The 24,276-nt window shown below is 38.3% G+C and overlaps 1 protein-coding gene across 4 annotated transcripts in view; it reads left to right on the forward strand.

The window, feature by feature from the left end:
- TRAPPC9 (trafficking protein particle complex subunit 9) overlaps positions 1–24,276 on the forward strand; it is a 452,018-nt gene that overhangs the window by 18,232 nt on the left and 409,510 nt on the right. For all 4 annotated transcript variants that reach the window (XM_056484391.1, XM_056484390.1, XM_056484394.1 and 1 more), the window contains 5 exons: positions 698–819; positions 2,526–2,651; positions 6,910–7,126; positions 9,268–9,411; positions 23,144–23,270. In XM_056484391.1, coding sequence (XP_056340366.1) covers positions 698–819; positions 2,526–2,651; positions 6,910–7,126; positions 9,268–9,411; positions 23,144–23,270 — 736 coding nt within the window. The remainder of the gene's footprint in view (positions 1–697; positions 820–2,525; positions 2,652–6,909; positions 7,127–9,267; positions 9,412–23,143; positions 23,271–24,276) is intronic.

A 24,276-nucleotide genomic window follows, 5' to 3' on the forward strand; every position in this document is an offset into this window, starting at 1 on the left:
CACAGTAGTTTTAACTGTCTATTGACAGTTAGGGCCAGCTCTGAAACACAGAGATTTTTTTGCCATTTTACTAGAGAAACCCTTTGGAGAAATAAATTAGTGTATAATCCTAAATAAATTACAATATAATCCTACAGATTAAGTAAAATATAAGGAGGTATCGAGCCTTGCCAAACCTTTCATGTGTTTTTACTTTTATTATGTTAACTCCTCAATAAAATCAAATTCTAAAAATAAAACTTTCATGTTCTTACTAATACCCCAGATTTCCTTGGCATCTATTTCAAATTCTTATCCCTTATATAGACCCTCTCTGTCTCTTGCCTTCTTTCTTATATAAGAAAACCAATTTCTTACTGTTTTGTCTGAGCCTTTTTTGTTTTCCTAATGTGTGCTTTAGGAACACAGTTTTAAAGTAGAAGGAATAGTTCAAAGATTAAAACAATCTATTGAGATGTGACCATAATATCATTTAAGCAATCTATTACTTCATTCATAGTCTCAACATTCAGATATGTGCTAAAAAGCATGAATGTGTTTGTTTTTTACTAAGTGAAAGATTATTTCCATTCTTTGTAGGTAGGGCAAGTGTACTTTGTGTATTGTGTGTCAAACCTAGCATACCCTAGCTTGATTTTTAGATATGCAATATCTGCCAGCAGTCCTTGTGCTCATTTCTGACCCTGTTCTGTTCTAGGTGCTCTGACTTCAAATGGGATAAATGCAGATACCAGTGCTGAGATAGGACGTGCCAAGAACTGCCTGAGTCCTGAAGACATCATAGAAAAATATAAAGAAGCTATTTCTTACTATGGCAAGGTAATCCTGGTTATTTTTAAATGAACACCTTAAGTTTTTTCCAACAGTGAATTGCTGAGGCTTTAGTTTTGGAGGATCTTTTAAAACATAGCAGTGAGGTTTGCAAAACAGGTTGCAGCTCTACTGGAGCAGTTTTTAGGTTTTTGTACAAATGCTCAGAGTCTGAGGTGGAAATGGAGTTTAATGTCTGCAATCATAACAAGGAAGGAAAAAGGATTGTTTTGTGCTGTGAAAATAGTGGCTCAGTGTTCACATCAACAATAAAGGTAAGTTTGATTGTATTGCAGTGGAGTTATTTAATCACTTTTTAATTTCAGGTATTTCTCTTGTCTGATAAAGTATCTTTAGACTAAGCTTGTAAATATTTGTTACAGGCATTTTCATGTCCATGCTGAAGGGAGACTCTCCAAGTGAAACAAGTTTAATTGTGTGCATGAGTAATTTATGATCAGGAGCAATGAAAGGTGATAGTTCTGGGCACAGTGTCAGATAAATTAGAATCCATCAGTAAAACAATAACTGTCAAGGATGCATTCAGCTTTTTAATGCATTTACCTTAAGGGTACATTGCTCATCTAGAAAGTGTGTGATGTCTCTGGAAGTATAAAATTATTGGACTTTGTTTAGCTTAGGGCAGGATATTTATATTTTGATTGTTTATAATATGCACTGTGCTCTCAGCAAGTAATAACTGTGCTTCACTGCAGCTTCAGCTGAAGTAACAAAGAGCTTTTTGTCTGGACTGATTTATAACCCTTCAAGACAAGCACAGTTACCTCCTGTCTGTTCCAGACCTACAGAGTAACTCCTTACTCTAATGCTGAGGAAGCTGCACTTTCTGCATACTTTTTATATTCTCACTCAGCTGAAAAACTTTTGTAGCACTTTCTAAAATAGATTCAATCTCCAGTGATTTGCTTTTGCTAGTATAAATGAGAGAGGAGTATGTGACAGCTTTGCTGGTGTAACTCTTGCATTTTGTTATTGAGCTTTCTTTCCCCCATTATTTCAAATGGGGGAAATTGAAATGGGGATTTTCAATTATGAATACCTCAAGACAGCTTAACTTCAGCAGGAGGTGGGCTGAACAAATACCCAGTTTGAGGAAATCACCAGACCAGATTGTCTGGCTAGAAAATTGCCTGTTTGTTACCTGAGCACAATGCACATCTGCATTCTCTCTTTAGCATCCTTAAGCAACCTAAATCACTAAACAGTTATTTACAGCAAAGGTTTTATAAACAAATACTGGAACACTCAGATTGGTTTTTAATCCTCTTTTCATCAGACTGTTGTTTTAACTAAAGAGAAGATGGATGCAGTAATAAAAATACTTGCATTGTAAAGATAGAATTTATTTGCCCATGCAGCACCCACAACCAACCATTTATATGAGGTTATCCCAAATGGTTCCAATATTCCCAGCTTTTCTCCTCTTCTGAACTCTCAGACTGAAGCTGTGCTCTGTCTCAAAATGAGAGCAGTGAGTGAAGAGGATGAAAATAGCAGTTTTGCATAATAATATTTTAGATGACACCTTAATTTTCACTTGGACATATGTTGATAATTTAACAGTATAGTCATTAGCATTAAGGAATTGCTGGGTTTGGAGGATGTGACAGCTGATTCATGTGCTGAACAGAAATGCTTATAAAATCTAACAGGTGCAATACTTCAATATTATTTTAATTTTCTCCCTCTCCAAGTATAAGAACGCTGGTGTGATCGAACTGGAAGCTTGTGTGAAGGCTGTGAGAGTCCTGGCAATGCAGAAGAGGAGCATGGAAGCCTCTGAGTTTCTGCAGAATGCAGTTTATATCAACCTCCGGCAGGTCAGTCGGAAAGCCCGGTTATTCTTCTCTAGTCATTGGACAGAATGTATTGAAGGTTACTTAGATTCAGGAGACTCCAGTTTATTTTCTGCCTTCTTTCTGATGAGAGCTTGACTTCTGAGGATTTTCACATCTCTGAGTCTGGGTTGCAAGGTATGAGAGTTCATCTAAAAACATGAGGACTTTGAGATAAACTCTGTTCCTTCTTCTCCCTTGTGAAGGTAAAAAAATCCCATTGTTGTTCTCTTGTGATGCTGTACTAGGGAAAAACAGCTGCCTGGGACTGCTCTGCAGTGGATTAAAAAATTTTCTTGATTGCATCTCATTCAATGAAACTGAGCAAATCAGGAATAGCCTGCTGCAGAGTAAGCTGAAGGGTCTGATTAGTGCTCTTAATCAAATGAATTTTTGTTGTCTAATGCAAAGTCTTAATTAAGCCAAATCAGAAAGGAATTCAGGAGGGAAATCAGTGTTTGGAACTGTGTGGAAAGTGCTCAGTATGACCACAAAACAGCATTAACACTTGAGCAGTGTCTCAAGCTTGGTGTCACTGCTCACAGAGAGATTACTGTTGCTGAAAGAACTAATAAAAAGCTGTTAAGTTTTTTACTGATTTTTGGGTTTTGCTCATTACATCTTGGTAAAATGAGCAGTTTAAGTCCACACCATTGACCTTATTAGGCCCAGGCAGGGACAGCAGATTTATGAGGGAGGTAGAATACTTTAATTTTCAAAGAATCTTTTCTCTGGAATCAATTTTCTAACAAAGCATAAAGGAGACAATAATTAATTGATAAGCTGTTATAAAAATGATCAATCTTGTTACAGAGTGCCTTAATTGCCATAATCCTTGTAGTGCTAAAGGCCTTCTCTTTAATTCTGTAACCTGTTTTATTGCTGGCAGTTCTGTACCCTTTGTTCACCCATCCTCTTGTTCTGGTGCTGGTATTCTTGTTGCCTGCAAACTCCAGTATTGTTTCTTTTTCTGGAAGCAATTACTGCCATTAAGAGAATGCCCTGTTCTCCCTGACACCATTGATATTACAATTTTCACTTTTTATGGCTGGGAATTGTAGTTACAGGTTTTTAAGATTTGGTGTATAAAGCATGGAAACAAATAAGTTGTATTTATAATTTGGACTAACTCTGAGGAGGGGTCATTCTGTGATAACTGAGGGAATAAACTGTAGGACAGTGCTTTTCTTTTGTAGTTAAATAGAACATCAGCACAACCAATATTCTGCAGCAGAAAAACACCTCACAGTTTAAAGTGTAAAACTTATAAACAGGAAAACTAGTTCCTATCCATAAATTCAATTTCATACTCAGTCTAGTAATATAATGTAATTGGTATTTTCTGATGAGCTGCAGGGTAATAAGACTTAACTTTGCATCCAGTTATGAGGAATAAATTTTAAAATATAATTACGGAGAAAGTGAGATTATAAAATTTTAATGTACTAAGGAATAATTAAAAAACAAATACAAAGCTGCATTCTTTGAAAGCCTGACTTGAAACAAGCCTGAAAAAAAAAAAACTGGCTTTATTACCTGGATTGTGACCCACAGCCTTTCCAGGTGCAGTTGTAGCTTTGTCTGGTAGGGCAGTTAAATAAAAATTAATCAGGTGGAAATGATGCTGTGCTTCAGGTGGTGGCTGTTTTGCAGCCACTCTGCAGGCATTAAACTTTTATAAATTCATGAGGTCAGGAGAGATGCTTGTAGGTGCTACACCCATGGCCTGCAGAATGCCTGCTGCAACCTTCCCAGAATTAATTACTTGGAGTATTTGTGTGGGTTTTTTCTCCTTTTTTCTTCTTTTAAATTCCTGGATGGTAACATAACTGTTTGTGCTCAGGAAATTTGCTGTCTTTGTGGTGATGATAAAAAAAAGGCTTCCTGCAGCTGAGGAGAATACCTGAGTAACTTTGGGGATAACCATTAAGCAACAAGTTATGCAACATAAAATAAAATAAAATTTTCTGGGAATCTGCTGCCTCTCTCATAGTTGTTCCCATTATTGGTGAGTGCTCCTGTCTACCTAAATAGCATGACACATTTTATAATCTTAAAGAATTTAGTTTCTCATCTTAAAGAATTTAATGAACATTGTCAGTATTTGTATTTAAGGAATAGCTTTTGATAGGGTTTTTTAAAGCTTTTTTTCCTTTATTTCCTGATCATGTGCTTGTGCCCTTTTCAACTTTGCTGCCATATTTTTTATTGTTCTAACCTGTTAAAAATGGCATAAATAGGTACCTTCAGCTCATGTTCTTTCTGAGTGATTGCTTTTGGGAACTCTGATAACTTCTCCATAATTCTTCTGTGCTTTCCTTTTGTGTTTTCAGTTTTGTCCAGCTGCTTTGATTTCTGAAAGTTTTCACCCTGGTTCAATTATCTTTTTGTCACAACTGTTGATACAGGGCTTGCTCTTTCTTAGGGATGGGCAGTACTTTTGTGTTGAGCACTGTTTTCTGTTATCAGATCTGAAAAAAATAGCAACTTCAGCTTCAAAAATTGTCTGCAACTTTCCAAAATGCTTTGCTACTCTGTGTGCTTCTTCATATCCTGAAGTACAAAGATTTGAACTGTCAGATAAGGTCGTGGTGCCCTCTGATAACTCCTCTTTGATGAGTCTCCTATCCCTATGTCCAAAATTAGAAGTGACTTTTGAGAACAGACTGCTTTTTGTAATTATATCAGGATTTAAGTGGCTAAAGGACATTTTGAAGCTCTGCTTACAAAATGTCTCTGCTCATTTCTGTAAAAACCAGCCAGGATGGTGAGCAGCTTCCCTTGACTGTCCAAGCCTTTCAGTGTCAGAAGTTAAACACACTGATTGATACTTCCAGTTTTGAAGAATGAGTTGCTGTTTCTGTCCTTCAGGGCTATTTTTGGGTGAAGTTTGTCACTTGAAACACCTTTGCAAAACGTGCTGGCAGCTTTAGAGAAATTTAAAGTACATTATATTGCTTTTGGTTGTGCTGGATCCTGTGCACTAGGTGTCAGCATTGGTCTGCACTGCTGCTTCCTGGGACACAGAGTAGGAATCATCCAGAGTTTCTGTGGCAGTTTCTTCGTGGCTGGCTGACTCCAAAGCAAGATTATCATTCAGGCCAGAGGCAAAAAGAATTAAGTTACCTGGGACTTAGGCCAATACACTGATAAGCTAAAGAAGCACATGGTGGTAGTTCCTTATCAAGTTGGTTTCAACTTTAAGCCTAATGGGACTTTAACTAAATTCCACTTCACTTGCTGGCAGTGTGCAAATGTATCATGGAATTGTTTAGGTTGGAATAGACCTCAAGACCAACCATTAACTCAGCACTGCCAAGCTCAACACTAAACCATGTCCCCAAGTGCCACATCTACACATCTTATAAAGCCCTGCAGGGATGGTGACTCCACCATGACCCTGGGCAGGCTGTTCCAATACTGGACTCAGTGAAGAAATCTGGATGTATGTCTTTTTATGAAATCTTGCTACTTTAACATTATTTTTCACCTTTTTGGGAAAAGCTCCCATTGAAGTCACTGCTGCCCTCCAAAACTTATTTTGTGCAAGACAGTGGTGAGGCCCTGGCACAGGTGTGCCAGAGGAGCTGTAGGTGCCCCATCCCTGGGAGTGTTCTAGGCCAGGTTGGATGGGGCTTGGAGCCACCTGGTCTAGAAAAAGACACTCCTTCCCATGGAAGTTGGAACAAGATGATGTTTAAGGTCCCTTCCAACCCAAACTATTTTATGATTCTGTGATTCAATCTCACAGTGTATGAATCACAGTATGATTTCATGGAATGAAAAATTTGTGGTTTACAAGATTAGAGACATAAAAAAAAAAATCAAGACAGTAGTTTCTTGCTTTCATAGCCTGAGATTTCAAGATAAAATCTAATGAATCAATGAATCTTGAAAGTGGTATATTTTTGCACTCCTTTCATTCACATGAATATCATGTTGTGTATCTTCTGTACAATGTGGAGCTGTTTAGCTGTTACTGCCTGTTTTGCCTGTTTACTCATTAGTACCACTGACAGATAAAGTTGAAGCTGCAGAACTTCCTCTTTGCAGTTTTTGTTAGCAGTTGGAGCAAGATGAAGTTTCCTGGCTGCAGAAGCTGTCATGCCTGGCTGCGTGCAAATCCCCGGCCTTCTGCGGCGCCAATGTCTGCCGTGGCTTTCCTCCCGCTTGTCTTTTAAAACCCAGCTCTTTAAATCTTTGGTAAAAACCAGCCCTTTCCTCTTTGCCCTTCCAACTGCAGCTGTCAGAAGAGGAGAAGATCCAGCGTTACAGCATCCTGTCGGAGCTGTACGAGCGCATCGGCTTCCACCGCAAATCGGCGTTCTTCAAGCGCATCGCGGCCATGCAGTGCGCGGCGCCCAGCATCCCCGAGCCCGGCTGGAGAGCCTGCTACAAGCTGCTGCTGGAGACCCTGCCTGGCTACAGCCTCTCCCTGGACCCTCAGGACTTCAGCAAAGGTCAGTGTGGGCGCTTAGCTGCCTTTCCCTAACCATTTCCTTGAGAGATTTCATCCTGGACCTAAACTACTTGCTAATCTGAGACTAATTGCAGCAGACAAAGCAGCTGTTTAACACTGTACTCTCACTTTTTCTTAGTGTTGTTCCAATAATTTCAGATTTCTGCAAGCCACTGCTGAAGGTGTTTCTGTGGTTCCCCATTTGCAGGAAATAATTATGTGTTATTTATGAAAACTTAGTTTCTTGTGTTTTTCAAAAATGTCTTTGTTTTGATAATATGCTTCTCAGTATATAAAAAGGTCATATATTATTCTGAATTATTTTTTCAATTAAAGTGCCTTCAGCTGCTCCATCAGAAATTGTATTTCTTTTGGTTTTGTAGCTGTTTGATCTTATAAGGAAAGATTAAAAATCCTTTTACATAATTTTGTATATAGACACACATAGATACATATAATTAGTAGGGTCAAATATGTCACATTTTCCCACAAGTGAGATCAGAGACAGCTAAAATGCTGCTTGGCAGCTCCTTTGGAGTAATTTCTCCAAAACCTTGCATTGTGTTATACAGCAGCAGTTTGGGGACCATTCCCTAAATGTTATAGCTGCAGGAGAGGAGCAGGAAGTGATGGGCTGAGCTGTATTTGTGGATGGTTAGTGTTGGGGTTTTTAAAACTGTTGTGATTTGGCAGTCAAATTTATGTGAGAGGAGGTAGCAAATGCCAAGTGGACTGGATGGAAAGATGCTAAGAATCTTTGGAAGAGAAAATGTGCTGGGAAAAATACACTGTGGCCTGGGATGGGACTGTGTTGGGAGAAGAAGTTGTGAAAGCTCTGTAAGAAATGATAATTAAAAAAAGCAAAGGACATGATTGGTGTTTATCTTTGATTTTACCTTACCTTCATGTTGCACTGGAGTGCGTTGTCTCATTTTTTATCCCCGAAATGGCTCTTTCAGAGACATATGGAAAGATCACTGCAAACTCTAAGATAGAAATGACATTTCACACATGAAAAATAATGAGACTCTCAAAATATAAACTCTCAAGGTTTGGTTGCAGTAAATATTCCTAAAACAGTTTGCCAAATGCTGATGGGTGATATTACAAGGAAGGCTGTTGAAGTTTATGAAGTATTGCATGTCTTGAAATATCTGTTATTTAAAAATTATTGCTGTTGCTTACTACTAAAAGCAGGTTAAGTTTCATGAAGAGTGCTGCATGTTATGGTTCTGGGAGGAAGGTTATGTTATGATGATCTATTTATTCTTTCCACAGATACTCTGCAAATATGAAGTAATTCATAGTCTGAAACTTAAAGACTGAAAATTAGGATATGTGCCTTGTGTTCTAAAGTTTTATTGCTTTTGTTGGCCAGGAAAGTGTTTAGAGAAAATAACTCTTGCTTGATATTTAAAGAGAGTTAAGAATTACCAGGTTTTTTTTTATTTGTTTGTTTTTGGGTTTTTTTTGTTTTGTTTTATTTTCTTTTTTTAACGAGGGCCTGGAGTGGCAGGACAAGGGGAATGGCTTCAAACTGAAAGAGTAGACTTAAACTGGGTATTGAGAAGAAATTCTTTACTGTGAGGGTGGTGAGGCCCTGGCAGAGGTTGCCCAGAGAAGCTGTGGCTGCCCCATCCCTGGAAGTGTCCAAGGCCAGATTGGATGGGGCTTTAAGCAGCCTGGTCTAGGGGAAGGTATCCCTGCCTATGGTAGGGAGTTGGAAATAAATAATCTTTAAGGTCCTTTCCAATCCAAACCATTCTGTGATCCTATGATTTTAATTTCTGTATGAAATCTCATGTTCATTGTCCAGAGAATTAAAAAAAAACAAACAACATAAAACTTGAAAGGTTTTGTGTATACTTTTGGGTTTTGTGAGGTGTCTTCAGAATTTTAATTGTACATTTATTAGTCAATAGACAAACATTTAAAGCAAAACTTGATTTCATGTTTAGATATTCAAGCAAATATAACAATCCTGATTTTTGTGTTGAGTCCAAGACTTGGATTTTGTAACAACCATTGGGTGACTGGTTTAAATGCCGTAAAATTACTGCTTAGAATATGAAGAAAACCAAAATCAATGTGTTTGTGAAGACTTCCAGCTTTAAAATCCCTTCAAACCTGCATTTTTTCCAGGGACTCACCGGGGATGGGCGGCAGTGCAGATGCGTTTGCTCCATGAGCTGGTCTACGCTTCCAGGAGGATGGGCAACCCCGCCCTGTGTGTCAGGCACCTCTCCTTCCTGCTCCAGACCATGCTGGACTTCCTTTCTGACCAAGGTAGCACTTCTGAAAGAAGCAGATATTTGCACTTTCTTCTGACCCACAGTCAAATAATGTGTCTCTGTTTTGAAATACAATTAATTTGGGAAGGACTGGAGAGCAGGGAAGTTGGGGAATTCTGTGTATGCCTGAGTGGTTCTTGGTGGTAGTCAGTCAACAGAGAGTTGAAATTAGTTGATCTTTAAGGTCCTTTCCAACCCAAACCATTCTGTGTTTCTAACTTTTAGAAACTGAATGTGATGGACCTGAATTAAACAGTGTTTAACTGGGACAGGGATCTTAAGTTCTTTTACATTTCTACAGTTTCTTTTTTTTTTTTTAAGTCAACAATACACTTTAACGGGATTTAATTCTCAAAGATTGACAATGCAATAAATGTGTCTGTGGATGATTTTCAGCAATGGGAATGATGTATATAAGGATCTTTCTATGCAGTAGGACCATGTAATATCTACAGAATCACCTGGAAAAGCAAAAAGTGACAACTGTTATTTTGTATTATGTTTCTTAGGAGAAATATTTCCATAGTGACTTGTTTATCACCAGCTTAATGAGTCCAATGATCTTAATGAGTGCTGAAAGATTTTCAAATGTGGGTTTGTTTCTCAGTCAGCTAGGTAAAAAATGCATTTTTAGCCAGTTACTCCTTTGTTTACAACAAATAGGATGGAGGTTAAAAAGTATAGGTTGTTTTTTTTTTCCTTTTTTCCTTCAGTTATGGCTAAATGTCTCCCCTTAGTGACGCCTGCAGCAAAGAACTTTGTTGGCAAACTTTAGGTATTTGCCTGCTTTATTCCCTCTGTTTAGTGGCTCAAATCAGTGCTGGAGGAAGGAGAGGAAGGAACTGATAAACTGGAATAAATTAATTTTCTGCCTCTAAACCTTATTTGCTGTCAAAGGTCCTTGGATTTTCCAGGACTTAGAGTGAAGCTTTGTTGATGTACATATGGAAAGTTGTGCTGAAGAAAAGGTTTTAAACTCTTCCACTCTGCATTTCCGCATGTAATACTGTTAATCCCTAATTCTAAAAAGGTTGGAACTCTTAAAGGCAAGAAACTTCTTTGTTCTTTGCCTTCAGATGTTGTATGTCTGTGTAAAGCTTCCAGTTCTGTAAGGCCTAGGATAACTGTGATGTTTAGTGCCTTTGAAAAAATCAGACTAAATATTCTCCCATGTGTTTGAAAAACAGTTGATTTTTTTTCCCATCCAAAATAGATCTTTGCTGTTGATTTTGTCTTTTATTGATAAGCTCTTGCTCAGACACAGTGAGTGGTGTTCCAAAGGAAAGTGTGGATGACAGTGCCAGAAATGTATTTCTGGCCTTTAATCTTTTTTGGTAACTCTTCAGAGGTTGATATTATGTCACCATAGAATCATTAAGGTTGCAAAAGGCCTCAAAATCATCAAGTCCAACCTGATGGTGTGCAAGGGTCCATTTAGCATAGAAAATTACTTTAAATTTATAGTTCTTCTGAAAATATTGGAATATTAAGGAAAAAATAACCCGACAAACCTCCTTCAGTCTTGTGTTGTAGTAAAGGACAAAAGCAAGACAACTGAAGGCAGTGGTTTAGGTTCCTGTTTTACTTACTGTGAACTGTTCCTTTATAAACTGGTAAAAAGGTGTCATTGGTTTTCTTCTCTGATGTCACATTACTGAAATGTCCAGGTTATGTTAATCAATTGAAGGTTTAATTAGAAAACAGAAATAATGCAGTGGTATTGGAGTTCAAGAGTGCTCAGATTTTACTATTTTTCTATGCTGCATAGAAAAGCACCAGTTACTAAGAGTGGAGGAAAACTGACTCTTCTGAAAAGTCAGTTTTCACTTGAATGTGTTCTTTCCTAAATAAACTTTGTATTTTTAAAGCTTGTTGCTGATTATCTGCTAAATCCTATTCTTGTATTTAAAGTTTGGGTAGCTTGTAGATCATTCTTAAAATTAGAATAAATAGAAGTGAAAACTCTTAAGCTGAGAGGAAGTTACCTGCTAAACAATTGGCTCTGGACCTTGACCTTCTAACCCTTTTTCTCTCAGGATTAGCTGCCTCTAGACACAGAAGAGGAACATTTTCTACTTTTTAAATTTAATTCTGTTCATTTAATAGTTCAGTTGAAGTTTCTGTTCAGGAAACAGAAAAAGAGAGATTTATTCTCCAAGTAGAAATTCAGCTGATGAGATTTATTTGTTCCAATGAAATCTAGATCCATTAATTAGAAACTCTTGCTCCTAATTATGGAACACAAATACATAGTCAAAACTGGTTTGTGTTTAAAACAAAACTTAATGTTTGAATTGAATTATGCATTTTAAATACAGCTTGACTCTATGTACTTGAATTTACTTGAATCTCCAACCATGAAGCTTGGCAAATCTAAATAAAGAGTATCATCAAGTAAATGGGAGATGTCAGCCACTATTTTAACAACATGGAAGCTAAAAGTTTGATTTAAAATTAAGCTATTTAGTTACATAAATATGTAACAGTCTTCTGCTAAGCAAAAAGATGTACTAAATTCTGTGTAAAACCTCTAATCTCAAGCTATTATGTTTTAATGGTAACAAGCCTTTAAGAATCACTTTCTTTAAATAAGAATTAAAATGTGCAGTTGCAAAGTTGCTTGGAATTGAACCTATATTTTGCATAATGCTTTTTGAAACAAAACTGTACAGGTCAGTGAATTAGAATTGAGTAGTGGCAGATATTTGGAAAAAAACACCATTATTTTAGTGTGGCTCTTCACTGATAATATTCATCCCTCTTAAAAGTGCTGTGACTTGCATTGAGTGCAAATAATTCTGATTTGGCTCATCTGTTAGGGCCTCTTTAAACACAGAACTATTTGGAAACAGCTGCTAAGATAATGTGACTGTCCACTCACCAGGCAGTCCTGTGGTGAACAAGTACAAAGTTGGGAATGTTTCTCCATTGCCTCTTGGAAGATCTGAGATTTGACAGTGAAAGCTTTGAACTAATTTCTTTTAGAAAATGAGGCACCCTGTTTGAAGATCATTGGAAGACCTTGTAGTGGTTAGGGAAGGGAGCAATAAACTTTGGGTAGATGAGGTGAACTTGGCCTGGATACTGAGGAGCAGCCAGTGGATTTTAGGGGAGCAGAGAGCCCTCTCTAAGCAAGTGCCCAACCTGCCAAAAATCTGTGAGGTCTGCAGAGTGCTGGAGTCTTTGCTGTCCTTGCTGTCCTGGCTGCTCCTAGGAAGCTGCTGGTGCTGCTGCCTTGGCTCTGCTCCCTGGCTGGGCAGCTCTGGGGGATCCTGGGGAGAGCCCCCAGGAGATCTCCCCATGGCACTGTGTGAGCCAGAGCTGGAGCCAGCTGGGGGTAACCCCTTTCTGTGCTTCTTATAATTGCTGACATTCTCCTACTTGATCTTTTCCTCTTCTATGAAGTTATCGCTTTGGATCCCAACTTTTAACCTCGTTTGTGTTCGAATCTTCTTATTGGGTACAGAACCCCAATTCCTTCCTGCATTTGTGGATCAAGGCAAAACTTCTCTATTCAGCTTAAGCAGTTCAGAGCAGTCCCTCACTCCCACAAGCTCATGTTCTTTCAGACATTCAGCAGGTTTCCAGGATTTTGGGATTCCTGCTGTTTGCCTCTGGTGGCAAGGATCTCAACGTGCTGAGGTGACCTTTTCTCACCTACCATGCATAGTATGGGATGAAACTAGGAGTATTCCATTTTGTGGAATTCCTTAAAGATCCTCAAGCTTTGTCTGTTTTGTTGTTTGGGAATTAATGTGCATTTTTCAGTTCTTCTCAGTGTAGCCCTGCCAGGATCTTCCTGTCCTGTGGTTATTGTTGCTGCACTTGAGTTCTTTCCAGTCTTCTGGTGAGGTGACAGCCTTCACATCTGAGCTCCCAACTGCTCTGTCATGTACTTAATGAATTAAACTAGTGACTCTATGATGATTCTGCATTAAACATGCAGAAGTAATTTTTCATCTGTTGACCAGGGGTTTGGATGTCTTTGTTCTTGAGCTGACAGTAGGTGATGGAGAGAACTTCCCAGAACACCCTGGAGCGCCTTTCTGTCCTTCCTCTGTGTGGTTGTTTCTTAAATCATTGCTTAAAAGGTATTTATTCTCAGCCTGTACTGAGATCATTGTAACTAATGAAGAATTTCTGCCAAAATTTCTGCTGAATGCTGTTTCAGTTCCCCTCATCCTGTAGGTGAATTGGGATGGATTTGTAGTGTTGACTGGGCAGGCCACCTTGATACAACTTGGACTTCTTAGTAGCTGAGGGACTTTACACCATTAACCTGAGAGCACTTTGAGAGCCTTTTCCTTCAAGCCTGCTGTGCTCAGGTGATGGGTGAGATGTCAGCTGCCAGGGTGAGGTTGTGCCTTTTGCAAAGAAGTGATGAGCTTGAGCTAAGAAAGAAAACCCAAATCTTGTTTATCTTCAGAAATTATGGCTAAGCCTGGACTGAGCGTAATTTGATGATGTCAGACGTGGTGTCTTACAACTCTTAAAATATGTCTTTCAATCTTGCAGTTTGAAAGAGGAAATTATGCAGTATTTTAGACATTTTTATTTATAGGACAGATTGCATATGCTTTCCCTCGTTGCCATTTAAATTTCAGATTGCTATGTAGAAGTATGGAAGCTAAGGAAGAATATTAAACTGGGCTCCTGAAAATTGATAGCTGGACCAGAAGTGAGTGTGGAAATGACTTTAACCCTTTGCACCCCTCCTGCCAAGCAGCAGTAAGGACCAGACAGTTTCTGAGGATCTTTACTTAAAATTGTAACATTGTCCTGAATTCCATCCAAACCTGGGAAATGAAGTGAAGCTGCACAGGCACTTGGTGGGTTATGCCTCCCCACAGAGATTGGGGATTTCACTGGAGCAGGGGATAAGAAGAACCTGGGAGCCTATAAATAACTTTTGGGCATGGAATGATTAAAAATGGTATCTTTTCTTGAGGCACTGCAGCTTGTGGGTCTGTTCACCTCACTGTTCTCATGTTCATGTCTTGCTGTGACTGATTTCCCCATGTTTTCAGAGCTGTAGCCAGAGTTGTTGAGAGTTTCAGCTCATTTCAGTTTGAGCTGGTTGGCCACCATTTCTCCCCACTGTTTGCCATTTCTTCTGCCTATTCTGCTGCTCTTCTTTTTTTTCTCCTGTTTTTTTCATATTTAGGTTAGAAGAAACAAGATTATAAATATTACAAATTAAGGTATAAGCCCAGAAACAATTTTGAGGTATAACTTGCTCAAACTCATGAAAAATAATAACTTTACACAGAAGCAGGAGGCATTCCAGAGCTGAAAGATAATTAAGGTATGAAAGAGACACTCAGGGAAGATTGAGCTGTATCAGAACATTTGGATCAAGATTTTCTGTTTAGAGAAGAAGATTCCAAGACTGGTCCTTCCTCTACAGAGAATAAATCTGTGAAATTATTTTGAAATGTAATTAGAAGTGGTTTATGGTAGGGAGTGATCTGAACTGTAAAATGAACAGTAATAAATTTCAGATACCAGATAAGGTTCAAAGGCACTAAAAGCATTTTAATTTTAAACAGCTGAACTACAGTTGCAGTTAATTTCTTAAAGTGTTTTTATCCTCACTTTAAAATTACAAATGGCAAGTGCATTGCTGTATTTTTTTGAGAATTCAGGAGGGATGGAAGTTCTTCCAACTGATATATCTATGTCATAGTCTTCCTAGTGACCCTGGCCACACCAGTGATTCTTTTTACAAGATTCATCACTCCCCTTACACATCTGTGGCTGTCTCAGTACTGGCTGACTAAGTGACCCTGGTCATGAATGCTTCTCTTGAAATGAGGTAAACTAAATTCCATCCTTTGAACCCCTCTGGAGTTCAATAAATTTGGCCTCAGTACTGGGTGCATTACAAGAAGCTGTAGTAAATAACAGTAGGTGTGGATAATTGTGATTTAATAGGAAGAGGTTGGAACATCTTTGAAGCATGATTTTTTTCAAGGAATGATGGAGCATTTAAATGAGTGTGATTTAGTTGATACACTATTCCTGAATTAAAAAAAAAACCCAAAACAGTAAAACCACAAAAACCTGAAAACAACATCTGTTGGTACATTGGTTCATTAATGCTTAGAAGAGATAGAAACAATAAGTGAATGAGTTTAGGATGTTGAGGAAAGAGTTTCCCAGTCATGTGCTCAGTAACAACCAAATCATCCCTGTATTATCAACACTGTCTTCAGCACAAATCCCAAAACACAGCCCCAGCCCAGCCACTGTGAAGAAGATTAACTCTACCCCAGGCCCAACAGCACTTGTCAAAACAGAAGTAAGATATTAGGAAACTGGCAAAAGTGACAATATCACAATTTGTTGCCAAGCTTAGGTTATTTAGAATAATTTCTAGAGTAGACTTGATTGTGATAATGTTACTTGAGAGTGGAGAATAAGAGATCCTGTGTTGGAATCCTGCTCTTTGAGAGTCTGCTGATGCTGTCACAGGTGATCCCCCAAAGCTGAGTAATGAAGGCACCAACTGCTTTGCTCAGGAGCTTCTCTTTTGTGCTGCAATGCTTCAAATTGCATTTAAATTAGGGCAGCATTTCTCCTAGATCATCTGTAATGTGTAAATTCATTTTTAGAAAGGTAAATGTTGCTGATTGCAAGGGCTAGAAAGAATGATGCTTCAGTCAGAATGAACAGAGAATTTAATGCAAATTAAAACTTGATGTAAACTTCAGAGTTGGAGTGGGGTTTACTTGCCTGACACTGATGAACTGGTTTTAATGGACTGTGTTGTATTTTAGCTGACAAAGTACCTGCAAGTTGGTATTGCCCAACCAATAAACCTTTCACTAGGGAGCTACTTTGGTTGGTCTTATAATATTCAAATTAACTGATTTCAGGATGAAGATGGAAATCTACAGTATAATTACCAGAGAATATTTATAGCAGCCTGGGTAGTTCTTAGCCATTACTTTGAAATATTTCACAGCTTCAGCTTAGTGCCATATCTTGCCTGTGTACTTATATATAAATAGGTGTATATGTGCATATATATGTATAAAAATGTAATTAAACAGACTCTTCACCTTGTGTGTTTGATGTATAGCAGTGGTACAATGTGGTGTAAGAACAAATATATTAAAAAACCCTGAATGGAAATGCTTTCTGATGGGTTGGAATAAAAGACTTGGGAGATTGTGTATGAAGCAGGAGAAGACTCCTTAGAAGCTGCTTAAATCTTATTCATCATGGTGCTGTGACTTCTGCTGCTTTTCATCAGTTCTGTGCTATCAAATTTCAGCACTGTTGTGTTCCTGCTACATTTTTTCCTGCTTTTTTTAACCCCCCACTTTTAGAATGTCTCCCTGGAATTTGTAGAGACAAGCTAACTTATTAAATAACTTTGCTCAAGTTGCTTTATTATTAAGAGGGTGTAACTTATTTGCCTGAATTACATGTCTTTTAGACTTTGAAGTGGAGATAAATAATATTTTTGAAGTGGAATAAATAAATGAAATGGTGTAAAATAGCAACAGGAATAAAAGATGTAAATTCGTTTGCATAGCACTAAATACGAAACACAATGAATTTTTAAGTCATATGACAAAAATAATGTACTGTGAATCAAATAAATCAAATATTTAGCATTACAGACCAGCCTGAAAGTCTCATGATTTACCTTTGCTTAGACTTGTATGTGTGAGGTACAGACAAAAACTCCAGCCAGTGCCACAGCCAAATTCTTAACCTATGATCAGCGGATTGTTACAGTAAAATAGTGCTTTTTTATGACAATAAAATTCTATTAATTTCTTTTAAGGTCACTCATTAACAAAATTGAGTCTTTGAGCTTTAGCCCAAAATTGCCATCGTCATGTAGGTACCTCTGATCTTAAAGAAGTGTGATTTCCCTCAGTTAATTGAGGGAAAAAATAATACAGGTGTGCAAATGGAGGGACATTGCAAGGTTTTTGTTCCAGGAAAAAAAAAATTCCTTTGGGGAAGATCTACTTTAATTGGCAAGATGAAGACATGAAGAATTTGTGCTGTATTATTAAGTGCTAATTTTTTTTTTTTTTTTTTTTTTTTTTTTTTTTTTTTTTTTTGTACCAAAGGAAGCTATTTTAGGAGGTGCTATATTGCTAAAATTCAAATATATTTTATGTGACATTTAACAGACTCAATACTGCTCTCTCACCCTAAATTCAAATTAAAGCACTGGAGTCAAAGCTGCTGTTGAAATTGGCACTTTATATGGAAAAATACATATCCATGTTTAAAAATGGATCATCCATGTACCTTAGTGAACTCCCCATATGATGTCCATTGAGTGTGATTGGATGTGCCAAGAAAAGATGAGTAGGATTGGAGTGATGCTGAAGAGATGGAAGGTGGGATAACCCAACTGTACATTAGGAGAGAGAGCTGACATGTTTTAATTTTAAGTTTTCAGACAGTTTCCCAGTTTTTTCAACAATTAAACAATTATTTTCTGAAGCAAATTTTGATCACCAGTGCAGGAATTGAGATTTGGAATCCTGATAAACCTTTCTGGCCAAATCCTGTGACATTGCATGACAGTGTCCAAATCAATGTGTTGTTCTTTCCATCCTCTGTCTCTGCTTCTTCCACAAAAAATCCAGAATCAGATGTGTTTAACAGTTGCACCATTGTATCTGTGAATATTTACAAAACCTGCCTTGTCCAGAAGCAACTTTACAGCAGTCCTTAACTTCATTTATCATGATAGAAGTTATCCATGCCTAATTTACTCCACTTTTTGTAAAGGTAGGACTCTTGGTGTTCCTTAACACGAAAAAATTAGTATTGATTTCAGTGGTTTGTACACTGATTTTGTGTGTACAAATGTATTTTTTTAGTATTGAAAGCATGCAGACATCTGAGATATGTTGAGAACCAGACACTGAAATTTTAGTGGTATCTTTAGAAACTCTTGTCTTCAGCTATGTTGATTTTTTAAATGAGGTTTTAATTATAAATATAAAATTTTGTGCAAAGTGGCTGGGACTTCATGTGTACACATTTTGTACAATTACTAAAAACCTTGTAATGGAAGATTGTGATGTGTTTAGTCAGTCTCTTCCCATTATTTGTGTCAGTCTTTTAAGAAGCAGAAAACATTTTGCTTCTAAAAGACAGCTATTTTTAATTGTGTCTAAAATACTCTTTTCTTCCCCCTTCCTGCAAAGTGAGTAGTAAATTGAGAACTTATTTTCCAAAGATGAGCTATTACACAGTAAATAACTGAATGCTTTGTGTGGATGGAGTCAATATCTCTGATACAGTTCATGATGCTCTGCTCATGAAAGCAGGTCTAACTCTCTGGTAGCATAGATTAATTATTTTCTTCTAGCTTCTGCTCCTTTTTATGTCAGACAGTGATTTTTATCAGTCTGTGCTATGTTTATTTCGAGATTTATGTTGCTTGATTTCTTAAAGAAGTGGCATTCCTACTCTCTGCTGGCTGCCAGTGCCTTTCTCCTGAGAGCAGCTTTGGAGTCTGTGGGTAGCACACACATCTATTGCAGTGGCAGTAGTGGGATGAACACCAGGGGTCCTGTGTTGCTTTCAAAGCACCTTGTTCAAGTAGGAGATTTCTGAGCAGTTTCAAGTTGTGTTTATTTGCTCCATGTATTTTTCACAAAAATATTAGTGATGCTGTTTGTTACTCAAACTATAGAAAGTGCCATCACCCAAACCATGTCAGGGTCTTCCCTCTTCCTCTTCCCCTTCCCTTCCTTTCCCTTTCCCTTTCCCTTTCCCTTTCCCTTTCCCTTTCCCTTTCCCTTTCCCTTTCCCTTTCCCTTTCCCTTTCCCTTTCCCTTTCCCTTTCCCTTTCCCTTTCCCTTTCCCTTTCCCTTTCCCTTTCCCTTTCCCTTTCCCTTTCCCTTCTCTCTCCATCTCTCTCCATCTCTTTCCATCTTTCTTGTAGGCTCCCTTCAGGCACTGGAAGGCCATATCTATGTTTATGGGTGCAAAAACTCCTGTTTCTCTTTTTTTTTTTTTCTTTTATTTCTGTCATCAGACTGATGACAGTCTTGTCTTTTCAGTCTTGTTATATATTACTGTTAACTCATAAAAGAGGTGTTTGTGTCTGTCCTGAGAGAGTTGGGTCAGGACTGCTACAGGAGCTCTCTTCAGACTTCTCCTTTGTGACCATTATTTGATGTTTTCAAGGGAGAAGGAAAGAGCTCAGCCAGCACAAAGCACCCTGAGGGTTTTTGTTGAAATGCTGATTCTGGGCATATCACTGAGGTAACATTGGAGTCAGAAAGTGCTATTTGTTTTCAATATTTTAGTGAGGTCAGACAGGAAATGTTCCTTTTCTTTATTCCACTTGGCTGTAGCTTGTTCTACAGGGGACACTGTGACTTGATCAACACTACATCAACTGTTGCCAAAGAACAAGTGTTTTGTTTTTGTTCTTTGCCTTAGTGTTCAGTGGATAGTGACTGAACATAAGTACAGCTATTTTAAAATACTTCAAATATTAAAGAACACAGTTACAGTAATTGTGTTCTTGTAATTTTCTGTGTTAACTGCCAAGACATGAACTGCTGTTTGTGTTACACTGTTAAATCACAGTTACTAAAGTGCTTAAAAATGTTAGTCTATACCTGACCTTCTGTCCTGTCCTGGTCTGGTTTTTCAGTGGTTCCATTATTGTGAAATACTGCTCCACATGACTGTGAACTGAGCAGAAAGTCTTGTCTTTTTCACATTTAGTAGCTTTCAATCACTAATGGTTTCTGACTGTGCATCTGAAGCTTTCAGATTTTTGTGTTCTCAGATTAGAACAAGGTTTGAAGCAGCTTGGACACAAAACTAGTGCTCATTATGTTGAGGTGAAGTAGTTAAGCAATGAAATTGTGAGAGTATGGGTGGACTTGCAAAATTTTTGGTTGTCAGAAGCAGTCAAAACCAATTTGGTATGAAATGGGGAAACTACTATGGGGTTATTCTGAGCAAACTGAGCAGAATATGTCCAGTGTCAGTGCTGACAGTGGCTTTGCTCAGCTTTATTTGGTTACAGCCATTCTGTGATCCTGATCTTTCAGTGAGTCTGGAGAGAAACTGAGGGGAAAAAAATTGTGAACATAGTTAATCCAGATGAGAAAATAAGCTGTCACTCCTCACTCAGTAAATGAGTCTAATACCTACACAAGAGTATCCAGTAGTGCTCCCAGCTGCAGGACAGGCTTTTAAAGCTGTTAGGTGAATTCACAGGTCACAGGATCAAGTGGTGATTGCTTTCCTGCTGACCTGCACAAGCATGAAGGCACCAGGTGGGTAAAGACCTCCAAGAGCAGCTGCTTTTTGTCTGTTCTTTTCAAAAAAAGTGCTGGTTACAGCAGTCACAGAAATCTGCCAGGTGTGGGTCAGGAGGGAGGTTCAGGAGGTTCTGCCAGAGCACAATGTCAGCAGCCAGAAGCTGTGAGAATTCAGAGCTGCAGTTGCTGCAGAAGGTTTTGGCAGCCATGGGGCCACAGAGGTCAGGGAGCTGAGCTGCTCCTCGAGGGAGAAGGTTCCAGTGTTTGCTTTCAGAAGTGGCTCTTGGGCAGGATCAGGCAGCTCTTTTGCATTGTGAATACTTCCCACTGTGACCTGCTGAGGTGGATTCCTTCAGCATCTTGGCTGAGATGTGCCAAGGAAAAGGAACTGAGCTGCTGGCCTGGCAGCAGCATGTTAAAGCTGTGCTTCACACCACATCAACATAGAAAAATGGTTTGGTTTGGCTTTTTTCTCAAGGAAAGTGTGGGGAGCTGCTACTGTGAAATAACCATGTGAGTCAAAAATCTGTAAACAAATTCTTCTTTCAAATGGCAGCCTGCTTTCTTTGGGAACAATAACTGACAGTGCTTCACACTGGGGAATGAATGCCACTGCTCAGCTATGGCAGACCTTTGGTTTCAAGCACAATTAAGCACATGCTGTAGTATTATCTTCATTATTCTTGCTAGCTGTGAAAATTTCCATCTCAGTGGATTCTGCTTGGATTATGTGCCCTTGCTCATAATATGGCAAATAACCTGGAATTTTGATGGTAATACTCAGCCTTGACCTGCTACAACTCCTGGCTGTGCTGTGGTCCTCCGAGTGTATGTGGATGTCTAATTAATGTGGTTTTGGGAATATTTCCTACAGGCAATTAAAATGTGGGGAATGGCTCAAGAGATTGTTCAGTGAAACACAGACAGGAGCAAGGCAATTTGTCATTTATGCAGCATTAATTCCATAGTGAAGGGGATTACAGTCAGTGTTCATTTGCTTTGAAGGAGTATGTACTCGTGGCTGTAGAATTCACAAACTGAGCTGGATTGATGTGGGCAGCACAAGCATTGCTGGATGTTTGTGCTTTTCAAGGCCCAAGATGGTGTTTTGGGCAGGTTTTGGTATTTTTGGCACAGTTTACAGGATGTTTCTTTCACATTTTTCTCACTCCTCCCTCTCACAGCTGCTATGCAGCATTTTTTACCCTCTCATAAATATGTTCTCACAGAGGTGCCATCAGCAATAAGTGACTGGCCCAGCTTTGGGCAGCAGCAGGTTTGTTTTGGGGCTGTCTGGAGTGGGCTCATGGAGATACCCTGGTGCCTTGTCCCAAAAGCCACTCCTTGCTCCAAAACCTCTCTGCATAACCCTACACCTGTCTAAGCAGGTTTTTTTGGTTGTACTACTACTGATAACTACTTGTTATCATCCTCTCCTTTCCTATTTAGTTTTATCATTGAGTATTTTGATATTTTAACTATTTTCTACATGCAGTTTTGATATTGAGTAATGATATTTTTTGGTACACGTGGAACAGCCTGGGCTAGTGGAAAATGTCTTTGCCCATGGCAGGGGGGTTGGACTTTAAGGTTCCTTCCAGCACTCTATGAATATTCACTTTAAAACAATATAGGTCTTTACAGCTGCCTCATTCTCCCCTCTAAACAAACACTCCCAGGCTTTTCACTTTTTACAGACTTCCATTTCATCAAAGAAATAGGGAATCATAGAATCATAGAAAGGTTTGGGTTGGAAGCCACCATGAAGATCAAATACAATTTTGTGTTGAGGCTTTGTATTTCCAAATAGACTTTTTTTTTTTTTTTTTCTGGAGACACAATTTTACATATTGTTTGAAAGAATTGCTGGATAAAACTAATATGCAATCATTGTGCATTCTTGAAAATAACCCAAATAATATATATTTATTTGAATGTTCTTGTATTTTTAAGCAAAACCAAAGAAAATCATTCTTACCAGTTGTTATGATTTAGTAGCATAACACAGTACAATTATTTTGAGGATTTGATAGTTTCCACACAAGTTAATATCAAAAGTAATTTGTTTCTCTTCATTGCCTTTGATATTATTTAATCTAATGTATCAAAACAGTCCTTGTTCCCATACAATGCTATTATTAATAACCTTAATATCTGTGAGGCCAATTGTTTTGTTTGGATATATAGATTTAATAGATGGAATTGTAAAAAATTGTATTTTGACATGTATTTTTTTAAAACAATAAATAGGTATAGACTGGCACTTGAAAAATTCTGAGAAATCTCTTTTGCTTAAGGTCACTTAATTATATTTGATCCATCTGTCAAGGTTGAACTTATCTCCAAGTGCTGAATGCAGAAATTAGTTGGCATGCCATTTGAGTTATTTTGTGCAAAAAAAGGCTGTAGTCTCAGTTAAATGTGAGTTTAAAATTGTTTTTCAATTTTGTTTTCTAGAAAAGAAAGATGTCACACAGAGCTTGGAAAGCTACACAGCAAAATGCCCTGGGACAATGGAAGTCATCACTCTTCCAGATGGTTTGAAGCTGCCTCCTGTTCCCTTCACCAAATTGCCTATTGTGAAGTAAGACCAAAACACAATCTTCAACTTTTTCACAGTACCTGTCAAATTTTAAAGGATACTGAAAGGATGCAGTCATGTCACTTTATGCATGTGGATCACAGGAACATGGAAAAATGTCTAAATGTCAAATTGTTTTGAGAAGCTCTTGAGCAAAAATAGAGCCTTTGACCAGAAAATACTTTGTGGCCTTTAGTTTAAGTAAGAGAGAAGTTTTGTTTTTTTGGAAGAACTGTCCTTCAACAATTTCTTATTCAATTGCAGGAAGGTATATTGCTGCAGCTGAGATTTTAGTTGAATAGTTGAGCATTTCAATACTGAGGGTCCATGAGCTGGATGCAGTCTCCATCCACAGAGCTTGGAACTCACCTGGAAGTGATGCTCTTTGTAATTCTCCCTTTCCAGATGCTGCATTTTCAAGCTGGCACCTTCACTGGCCTGTTCTACATCTCAGTTCCATTCAGGCACATCTTGCAGTCAGGCCAATAAATAATAACTTGTTCAGGTTGAAACCTGGCATGAAATACTAGAGCCAGAGAGAGAAAGCAGCTGCTGGGTATCAATAATAGAAGACTGAAAAAAGTATTTTCTTTTTGAAGGAAAGATAATTCCTATTCAGGAAAAGTATGCTGAATGGTGAAGAAAATGGGGCAAATGCTGATTGCATCCTTCTTCATGGGAGTCATGCATTTAGTCATAGCATCATAGAACCATGGAATAGTTAAAACTGGAGAAGACCTTTAAGGTGATCAAGTCCAACCATCAACCCAGCACCATCACCATGTTCACCATTAAACCATGTCCTCAGGTGCCACATCCACATACTTTTGAACACTTTCAGGGATGGTGACTCCACCACCTCCCTGGGCAGCCCCTTCCAATGCTTGACAACCCTTTCCATTAAGAAAATTCTTCTAATATTGAATTTAAACCTCCCCTGTTGCAATTTGAGGCCATTTTCCCTTATCCTGTCACTTGTTACCTGGGAGAAGAGACTGGAAGAAGAGGC

Source organism: Oenanthe melanoleuca, chromosome 2 (genome assembly GCF_029582105.1).
Source record: "Oenanthe melanoleuca isolate GR-GAL-2019-014 chromosome 2, OMel1.0, whole genome shotgun sequence".
Taxonomy (NCBI): Eukaryota; Metazoa; Chordata; class Aves; order Passeriformes; family Muscicapidae; genus Oenanthe; species Oenanthe melanoleuca.